The sequence below is a fragment of the Ciconia boyciana genome, chromosome 5 (assembly GCF_034638445.1).
Source record: "Ciconia boyciana chromosome 5, ASM3463844v1, whole genome shotgun sequence".
Lineage (NCBI taxonomy): Eukaryota > Metazoa > Chordata > Aves > Ciconiiformes > Ciconiidae > Ciconia > Ciconia boyciana.
This window is the reverse complement of record NC_132938.1, coordinates 42,007,486-42,018,119: the sequence shown is the minus strand read 5'-3', so window position 1 is coordinate 42,018,119 and position 10,634 is coordinate 42,007,486. Positions and strand designations below refer to the sequence as shown.

The window sequence follows — 10,634 nt, the reverse complement described above, 5'->3', positions numbered from 1 at the left end:
GGGAGGAGGGGGGGAAAGGAGGAGGAAGCGGGCGGGGTGGGGGGGGAGAAAAAAGGAAAAAAAAAAAAAGAAAGTTTGTACGTGCAGCGGCGGCGGGAGGACAGCCTCCGCAGGCGAGCGGCTGCCGGAGAGCAGCGGCGGCCGGGGGAGGTGGGGAGAGGAGGAGGCGGCGGCGGGGCCGCGCCGTGCCGCGCCGGGCGGGGGGCGGAAGCCCGCCGGTGCGCGGGGCCGGGCGCTGCGTGCGCGGCGGCGGGCGGGCGGGACGATGCGGCTGAAGCTGGGCTTCCTGCTGCGCGCCGTGCTGCTGGCGGGCGGCTTCTTGGGGCTGCTGCTGCTCTGGTCCTCGCTGTCGCCCCGCGCCGAGGAGCCGGCTCCCCCGGGACGGACGCGGGTGAGTGTCGGCCGCGCTGGGCGGCGGGGCGGGCGGGACGGAGCGGGTGGCGGGGCCGCCGCCCGGAATGTGACCGGCGGCGGCTGCGGGCAGGGGGCGGCGGCTGCCCGGGCTGCGGCCTGCGGCGCCCGCAGGCCCGAGAGGGGAGCGCGGAGCGGCGGGGCCGTCCCCGGCCGTCCCCCGGATCCGGTGTCCCTGCCCGGGCGGCGCCGCGCCGTGGCCCGCCGCCGCCGTGGGGCTTGCCCGGGCCGCGGCGGGGCCCGGGGGCGCCGCGCTCCGCTGGGGCCCGGCGGCCGGGCCCGGCGGGTGTCCGGTCCGCCCCGCCCCACCCGGCGCGGGGCCGCCGCAGCCCCCGTCGTTCCCCCCCGCCCGCCGGGGCCGGGAGCGCGCCGCCGGTGTCCGCCGCCGGCGTGGTGGTGCGGGCAGTGCCTCGGCGGGGCCCTTGCCCGGGACCTCCCCGCCGGCCATGCCCTGGGCAGCCAGACCGCGTGGGTCCGTGTCCCCTTCGGGGCTTTTCCATCCCTGAAATAACGGCGCTGGTGTAAGCTGCGTAAGCGTCCTGCAAAGGTCTCCCCCGGAGCTTCCACCAAGGGTGCAGGTGTTCCCCTCTCCCGCTCACCCCGCCGCCACCGGTCAGCTTCCTGACGCTTACTAGCCAAACGGCAGGTTTCGCCAAGGAGAAGCAGCAGGTCAGGTAGTGGAAGAACAGCGCACGGAAAGCCAAAAGGCGTTGGATTGATCGTGCAGGCGGTGCAGATCTCCCACCCCGAAATGGTGGGGTAGCCCGTGAGGCAGCGCTTCAGAGGGACGGTAACCTCCAGAAATGCTTCGGGTGGTCAGGCAAACAAATCTGGGGCGCGAGCCTTGCTATGGCCTTGTATTAGTCGCATCAGGTGAGAATAGCCTGACACCTCGACACCAGGGTCTCAGAAGGAGTCAAAGCGCTTTTTCCATTTTCCCCAGATGTTTTAGAGCTGTGGAATGTAACTGGACTTAAGGGGATCTGCTTGAAGTGAGATTAGTCAGGATTATTTTAATCTTGGTAAAGTCATAAAATTTTACAGTGATTATCTTAAAAAGTGATCTTTCATGATGTGTTCAGTAATGATCTTGGTCCTCTCTAGTGGGCGGCTTTGAATAATTGTGGAAGGCAAGCGAGCTGACAGAATTTCTTGCTTTTGAAAACTGGAAATGACTTTGGACTCCTTCAGCAGATGCTCTGTCTTCTGAAGCTGTTAGAGTTTGCTGTATCTTGGCAGTTACGGCTGAGATAATAGACCATAGCCGTTATTTTGGAGATACGCAGTTTACTAAAGGGTGAAGTTTCTGTAATCTGTTCTTCTAGACACTACGTGGGCTCTTCTGTTTACAGAAAAATCTTTAGGAATTTTATTTGCATACCTCCCAAGAAAACGTTAGGCAGTAAACATTTGGTGTCAAAACCAGTCAAATTACTTTTCCTGCTTAGGAAAGGGTAACAGACCTGTAAAGTGACATCCTCTGGGAAAAAAAAAAAATAGTTACGGCTGTGTTGGTGTGTAGGGCAGTGGCCGTCTTCTGGTGATTATTCTGGGGTGACAACTGAAATATTGCAGTCCTAGAGTGTGTGTGCTGTACCAGTTTATGCAGGTGCTGTCATGAATTGCGCTATCCTTTCTCACAAGCCTGACGGCTTTCACTCGGAGGCTTCTGAGCTGAACCTTTGCATCCACCTCCATTTGCATGTGAGGTGTAATTCAGAAATGGTTTCTAGCTTGTGCGCGTGGCAATAAAGGAGTCGGAAGAGTTTTTACAGTCCGGCCCTGATAAAGCAGCATTCTGTCCTGATTACCCCTGCCTTGCCTGGCAGAGGAAATATCCATGACGGCCAGCTCAGGAAATAATTCAGTCTTTGTTGGGAACAAATATAATTATATTAAGTAAACACTGTCAAAGATGAAATCTAAACAGAATATCTGGTTCATTAGCTTAGATCAGCTGTTTACTTCTTGTTGTGATATAGATGAAAGTGGGTAGCACATGCTTCTTCATCATTTTCTGGGAAACGGTATTGTTATTACCAAAGTTACATTTTGGTTTGGACTGCTTTCCTCCTCAGAAGCTGCTCAGGTGATGAATACTAGTGAAACAATAGTGAGCGGGCTCGCTACTAGCAGTGCTCCAGCGTATTTCTGGGGAGCTGGCAGAGCCCAGGAATGCGTCCGAAGGTGAGGGCCTGCGTATCCTGCATCCTGCTGGGCGAGACAACGCTGACCCCGTGGGGTGGGCTTGTGTGTCGGGGTACACTCCCTGCAACACCTGGAAACAGGCTGTGCGTCGGTACGGTTTTGGCATGTTGGAACTGGGAGTTTAATCATAACGGCTTCTCTGAAATGCACTGGTGTGCACTTTGTGCAGTCATACAAATGTGTATGTTTGCTCTGTTGTTAGCTGCTGTAGTCTGTTAAGCTAAAGATAACAATAATTTTTCTTCCTGAAAAACATTCTCCTCCCTTTGCTTGTGCTGAAAGCTCTAGCCAACAAATGTAAAATTCCTTCTCGGACAGTACCAGCTTAAAATAGAATTTAACTTTTTATAGCTAACCTCAGGCAGTAGTACCCTTTCCCTCCCTGTACCATAACCCTGGGCACTTTTTAATAACACCGAGGCATTAAAGAAGCAAAGATGAAAAGTTCTGCTGTGTTGTTCTTTTTATGGTCATAACCTTGAATCTTTTCCTGCTTACAGCAGCAGACAAGAATGGGATAGACAGTAATGCTGAAGATCTTGTAGTAGTGTTTAACTATGTACCTTTAAAAAAAAAAAGTATATTCTCCCTTCAAGTGTTGTTACCTTTTTTCTGCTGATCTTAAAAGATTTCAGAGGCTCTTCTGGAGAGAGGCAAGATGATTAATGTACGGAGAGTTTTCAAAGAAAAAGTGAAAGTTGAGAAGTGGCTGTTTAGGAAGGAAGTGGGAGAACACAGAGGTAATAGCAGCAATACAGACAGTTGGAGAGAAGACCTTTCTTTCTAGTAAAGACTACCACAGATGTATATATTCACTGTTGTTGAAAGCATATTTGGAAGCTGGGGAGAAAAAGCCCTTCCCCAGGTAACCTGCCCATGGAATGTCATTTCTGCAAGACACCATTTGAGAAAAAAGTGCTTGTAGGATTTGGAGGGAGAGGTTAAGTATCGATTTATCTACATTATGAGAAATATCCAAACAGAATAAAATAATCCTTATCCTAATGAGCTTTTAGTTTCCAATATAAACCAAATAGAAACAATGAAAATATATTAAGCTTTTAAAGACTTTGAGGACAGACCTTATCTGCTTTTCTGTAAGTAAGGACACTTGCTATCTGATAGTAAGGATTTACAAGGGTACCGAAGATTTAGGCAGGGACACTCCTGTTTATGGCTGTGAGAAAAGATTAGGTAGAATCATTGATTCGATTATTATGTGCATGTTGTGGGGTCTTCTGGATGTTTTCTGATACCTTCTGCTCTTCTGGATCAAGGGGTCACGGTTTTGGAGCTAGCAGGAAATGATTGAGGCTATTCATCGTAAGAAGATTGCTGTAGAGATCCCAGCTATAGTACTTGTTGGTCTCCAGTGAGATATGTTGCTAATGATCAGCCTCAGAGGTACAGCCTTAAAAGCTGGTGTCATCAAGGAGTGGTAGTACAGCAGGCAGAACCAATGGACTGAAACAGTAAAGAAAGATTCATTACTGAAAAGTTGAAAACAGCGTATTTGGAAGAGTAAATGTATTATGGGTCAACTTTAACTCTCCAAATGTGACCAATTACAAACTGTTAAAGTGACCAAATAGTATTTAGAAGCTTTAAAAGTTATGTATAATTGAGGTTGGTGGTTTGGGGGTTTTGTGTTTTGGGGATTTGGGGGTTTGTTTTTTTTTTTTGAAAGATCTTTTTAGCCTACCTGAGGCAAAGCTCAAAGTACAACTTTGTGTGCTCATAGTCTGTGTGGTAGTAGTATAACCAGTGGTCTCATACTTCCTCTAATCTTCACTGGAGCACTCCAAGAAGCTGATAGAAATGACCCTATTCATTTGTCCATGTGAAGCACAGTAAGTAAGGAAGAGTGTCCAGCGTGTTACTAATCCCCTTCGGAGCCTAGGAAGGTAGTAAAAGATTTGCTGGAAGCGTGTGGCTGAGCTTGTACAGGTCAGAAATGTGGTGGTGAGATTGCAAAACCCACAAAATAAATTCCCTGTTCTGCACTCTTCTCGAGTGCAGCGAGGAGAACTTCCTGAAGTCTTGGCACGGGCTGCCTGGCCTTGTACCTGGGAACCTGGTGCTTCAGATTGGAAGCATTACAATACTTGCGGTATTTCCCAGCTTGAGCTAGCCCACAGCCACCGCACCTGAGCCACCGATGGGCTGCCCTTGCCTTGCCTTGCCACGTATTGAAGGCATGTAATGTTCTATAAGTGACGTGTTCTTAACGGGCTGTTGTTTAGGGAGTATTTGTTTATCAAGAGTTCTCAGACTTTCTGGACTAGGTTCCCAGGGGGGTTTTTGTGTGTATAAGTAATTGGACAACTGTCCCCTTCCTCCTACCACCCCTGAAAGTGCACGCGTCTCCTGCACCTACTGCTCTCAGTGCTCCATAACTTAACAGGAGCTTTTGAGGTCTCAGTGTCCCACCCTTAGACATTTATACCCTCATCCCCTGGCCAGGGCAGTTAGCTGTCCTTGCTGCCCGCTGTCACGGCAGCCGTGCCGTAGCGAGGGAAGAGCGGTTGCCCTCGGATTGGGAAGGGGGGCTCTGCCGAGGGCCCTGCTGCAGGTGGCAATTCTGGCATGTCCCTCTGGTGCAGGAAACCAAATGATGAGCTTGCAGCCGGGGCTGTGGGCAGTCACCAACCACCAAGTTTAAATGTTACAATTCCCACGTGGCCACTAGAAGGTGGAGAATTTATGATGTGGGGGTGGAAGAGTTAGGAAAAAAAAAAGAAACAAAAGCTGAATGGACATTTTCTGAGCTTAATGGTGACACCCCTTCTCCCCCACTTTAAAGACCGCTAATATCCTGTATGCCTTGGCTGGATTGTCACTGAGAACTTAATGACAAGTTGCAGACTGAACTTGAAGTGTTACCGTGGTTTAAATTAGACTCTTTGCAGTGGAAGTCCCAGCGGAAATTCTCCACTTTCCCTTAAGGAGTAACAGCAAATATGCTTAGAAGAGAAACCGAGATGCAGGAATTTGAAGTTGATATCATTACTGGAGGAAAGGTGGGAATCTGAATAAGATGATAAATCTGATGTAACAGGGAGAGTGGTGTTCAGTAGTGAAGGGATTAGAGTTGTCTGAGTTTGGTAAAAACGTGATGCATTGTGATACACAGGTGATCAAATAGCAAAATAATCTCTCTCTCTCTCCAATTGCTTTGTATAGTTACCTATACGTCGGTCACTTTTTTTACTGGTTTGCCTTTCTGTAATTGGGTGAGGCCTAACACAAGGAGTGCCACATCAGTTCTGCCACTCTGGCATTATCTGAAAGCTCAATGCAATCATTCATCATCTGGGTGTGAAAAGCTGCCTACAGGTGCAGGGCTAGACATAGGCATGCTGCCTTCTACAGTCAAAGCCGTAATAAGCCACAATTTCTTGTGTGACACTCAGCAGAAATGAACACTATGGCAAATTTTTCATGTTCAGCAAGTTTGGTTTGAAATCTGTGTGCAGGGAGGCAGTGAGCTTGCTATAGCCAAAGTATGGCTGTTGTAGGAAGTAAGCATCACCTCCTTCTCCCCCCCCATTTATTACAGTAATCTTTAGTGTTGCTAGCGACAGTAATAGGCAAAATGTTTTGAGATATTAAATGCTAATTTTTTTTAATGTGTGCTTTCATCTAAATAGGCTTTGAAAAAGCTTGTAAAAATCTGTCACCCTTGGGAGCGTGTTAAAACCCCAATCCCTATCATATTAAAAGTGAAATATTTTGACAAATGCTTCCAGTTATGTTGCAGAATAAATGACCACAAAGCAAATGATGTGAAGAAATGGGGGGGGGAGCCTACATAATTCCTACAATTGTGTATAGATTGTATGTATGTATAGATTGTATGTATAGATTGTATTAAAACTTTAACTCTTTTGTCATTAAGATCCCTTGTAATTAGTTAGCTAAATAACTCAGCATCTCAAGACTATTAATTATGTAAATGTCTACTCCTCTAGAGAGAGCAGTTTTGCACCATTTAATGTGTATGTGACAAGATTCCTTTTGTCCTAGTCTAGCCCCAAGTGTTACCATTCATGAGTAATGTAAAAGAACTGAACAGCTGAAAAATCAAAGATCTTAAGGCTGGCATTTGCTTTTCAAGAATCCCGTTGCAGAAGGTGATCTAGAGCATCCAGGGGAACCTTTGGCAGGATCCTCAGCATAGGATGAAAGGTGGTTCTGCACTCTTAAGTAAGATTATGCAACAAAAAACTTAGTAATTGTGTCTTGTTTGGGGATTGCACAGGTAAAACTATTCCACTGTTGCAGTACCTAATGGAGAAACCATGAGTAAGACCACAGAAATCGGGAAGGATCAACACAATGGGTTGGGTAGGTTGTCACTTGTTTTAAAAAATAACAGAAGTGGCAATTTGTGCTGCTTAGTGGCCAAACAATGGGGCATTAAAAATATCATGTAATAAAGTCCTTTTTTAAATAAAAATCTAGGTAATAGTTAACTGTCTATTTTAAAGGTGGCAAACTAAGATATGATGGCTAAGCTGAAGTACTAGAAATTCTGGTGCTAGTAAATTTAGTTATTGGAAAAGGCTCAGTGGTTCATCAGGATGCCAGCCTTGAGAGAAGGCATGTCATATCCAGAAGTATGTACGTGGGGTTTTTGCCCCATGGCCAAGCAGGATGCACCTACCCTAACCCAAGCTCAGCCATTAAAATTGCTTGTGTTGAGCTGACGTTCCCTAATGAAAAATGACAGTATCTTTGTCCTATTTTTGTTTGATATTAAATCAGCATTACGGGAGACTGCCAAGTAGAAATAGGGCAGGATAAGCTGTTACATTAATAGGTTTGACTTCTACCTTTGGGGGGGCGGGGGGAATGCTTTTTACAGAAACTAGGCCATATAATCTGAGAGAAGGATTCCAGGTCTGGTAACAGTTACATTTAATTACTAGATTTCCTCTCTAAGTATGGAAAACAAACATCTACTGTGAACGATTAGTTTAAAAATAGCAACATGCTGCTTAAAAGGCTGCCTCCTCCATCAGTTTTCTTTAATCTTTTTGTGAATTAAAGGGAATTTATCTTGCTTGAATCTGCCTTTAGCAGTCCACCTCCGCCCCACAGTGCTCTAGATTTAGGCAGTTTTGGTGAGTGAGGTTTCCCCCCACATGGCTAATAGCAATGCCAAGGTATTCTAGCCTTTCACCTAATACAGGTTTTAGGGGGGAAAAAAAAATTAAACTCGGTAGATTTCTGTAAACTTAAACCAACGGTTAAGGTTGTGCTTTATAGCAGATTTCTAGACTGGGATTTATCAGTTTAATTGCAGCCTCCTTCTTGAAAGAGCTTGCTGGGAAGGTATGTGCTTTTGTGGAAAAGGGGTGTTTTGTTGATGATAATTGTAAAAAGATCTAGAGGGCAAAGCTAATACTGGTATTCTACCTTTGTTTTTCAAATAAACATCCTTACTGTATTCCTTCTGCTTGGGACCGAACAGTTTTGAAATGTTTGCTTACTCATTGGAATATCATTTGAATTGGTAGGTCTGAAATTTGAAAAAACAAATTCTTTGCTTAGTGCAAGCTGGTTTTGGAATAGGTTGGTGCTTTCCTAGGGATGCATTTTATAGCACAGAATTCCTGTTTTCTGAAAACCCATTGACTTCCCATGTGGGAATAAAAATAATATTCTTACCGGGCTACATACATACATTATTCCTAAAACAAAAATGGTGACTTTTTGTAATTAAGAGATGATGCTTAAAAAAGGATTGTATTAAGCAGGAATTAAGCATGCTTCTCCATGCATAAGCATGCTTTCTTGCAACTCGCAGAACAAATTGCCTTTTTTTTTTTCCTCTCTGTTATAATAAACTACTTGTTTGCTGCTCTATGTTGGTCTGTATTTCTTTTAAGTTTGTCTCTTACCACGTCGTCTTGAATCCTTCATTCTAATTGCTGACTCCAGTAATGTTTTTTAATATTGCTCTGGCTTTCCTAAGCTACAACTTATTTTCCTTTGATTTCCTTGTGGAACGTTCAGTTGCCAATGGCAGCAGTCAGCACTGATGTGCAGTAAAGCCCTGAGCAGCAGGAGGGGATTGTAGGAAGGTATAAGGTAAAACCAGTATACCAGTTTACATGCTGTTTACATTTGGAAAACTTTCTTTACAGTTGAAGGTCTCAAAATATAACTGTTAATGAAATTAAAGCATAAGCAGATGGTGCTCAGCCCACAAAGTTTCTTTCTTACTTTGTTGTCTTTTAAAAAATTGGCAATGAAAATGGCTCAGCAAGAGCTGTTCTGACTTGAGTGAATACAGTTGATTTTTTTAATAAGGCAGCAAGTATTATGTTAAATAGTGTGCTTCAGAAAAAAATACAAGATTTTTAATGAAATTGAATAGAGTTTTCTTCATATTTGAACATTTTTGTCACAACTTGGGGATTAAAATTTGCTTTGCTTTTAACCTGTTGTAAAAGATTTCCCTTTTAAGGATGACTAAAAACCACAAGGAATAGCATTTCAATAGGACTGAAGCAATGTCTTTGTTTTGAGCTAGTTAATAAGAATTCTAGATAGGTGAAAGAAAGAGGTATTTATCGTTTTAAGTTGGCTGTAGAAAATGCCTCATCTGTAATAACATTTTGAAGCAAAACCAAGAACAGTAACCAAGCTATCTCTTAAAAGTGTCTGGGATGGTAATCTCAGAGTTTTCTATTCTTCCTAGTGAGGAAGGAACACCAAGGAAGACAATATTGAGATAACGTGTTCTTCAGAGAAAATAAATTGTTCTCTGTATGCTTTAGTCTTGAAACAAGATTTGCTACACTCTCACTTAAATGAGACCTTGAAGTCAGCTCTTCCAGGCTTGTAATATATGTCTTTTATAAGCCATGCATGTGTCAATGGTGCATTTATCATGCACCTTAGACTGCTTCACCTGCTCTGGCTCTGCTAATCCATCTCCCACAGTGTTATTCTAACATGCCAAAGCCTCTGAGAAGCTTTAACAGCAGCTATGAAATATGTTGGGTTTTTTCTCGCCTCTTCCACATTTTCCATCCTTATTTCCCTCCCCTCTATGAAATATCTTCCTCCTGCACAGAACAGAGACCTTCGCTAGTGATTAGCTTAAAAACAATGTCTCAGTAATCGGCAGAGATGAAAAAGGATGGGAGGTGGGGTTTGGTTTTTTTTTTGCTGTTTGCTTCTTTTGATGGAATATGACCTTCTAGTGATTGTCTAGAAGTGTATCACCTGCCTCTGGTCGGAGAGTTCTTAGCCAGCAGCTCTCAAGTCCAGAAGGGTGGTGCGTGGGTTTCCTGTGCCTCAGCTCCTGCTGGTGAGGGAGAAGAATCTCCTGCTGCCTATGACTTTTTGGAGATCCTCAGATCCAAATGCTAATATTTCACTCAATGTAAGATGTTCCTATGGCATGAGATTTACTGAGTTTGTAAAGTGGTCTTGAGTACTCTCAGTGGAGGTATTCCAGCCCTGAGTGTTGGAAGTGAGACTGCAGATTAGTTTCTGGGATGTATTTGTGTGATCTCGGTGTCTAAGAGTTGAAGACTCCTTGTGTCTTCCTTCTGTCCCTCTCTGTGTTTTCCAATACCAATCTAAAATACTTGTCTTGAAGACTTGCTTATTTTTTAGTTATGTAAACAGTACAAGAAAGGCTGGGCTAAGGAAAGCCAAGAAGCGTTGACTTGACAGTGAGGCTGTGAAGCTCTTTGAGCAAGTCCAGGCATGAGCTTCTCCTTCAGGCTCACCAGTAGAAAAAACATGCTCAAGGAGTGCAGCTATCCATGGGGCTGGAATCAAGACTGGGAGAATACTTCGATGTCAAACCTGAGGCCAGTGGTTGCTCTGGGCCAGCTTTGGCAATGTATGATGAGATCCTTGAGTGCTTACATACGGAGCAGTGAGTAGGTGTCCAAAGTGTCGATAGTACCACTGTTAGTTCCTGTAGAGAAACAAAGGTGGGGAATCTGTAAGATGTAGAGTCGCCGTATCGCTAGACTTGCCTTTTCCAT

The 10,634-nt window shown here is 45.1% G+C and overlaps 1 protein-coding gene across 3 annotated transcripts in view; it reads left to right on the top strand.

Moving 5' to 3' along the window:
- The first annotated feature begins 204 nt into the window (after window positions 1–204).
- The window catches only part of GALNT7 (polypeptide N-acetylgalactosaminyltransferase 7), a 74,345-nt gene continuing 63,915 nt past the window's right edge, over window positions 205–10,634 (top strand). For 2 of the 3 annotated variants that reach the window (XM_072862516.1, XM_072862515.1), the window contains exon 1: window positions 205–391. In XM_072862516.1, the coding sequence (XP_072718617.1) occupies window positions 266–391 (126 nt within the window). In that variant the 5' untranslated portion in view covers window positions 205–265. Of the gene's footprint in view, window positions 392–978; window positions 1,086–10,634 lie in introns of those variants that run through there. The other variant, XM_072862517.1, reaches the window with a different exon arrangement.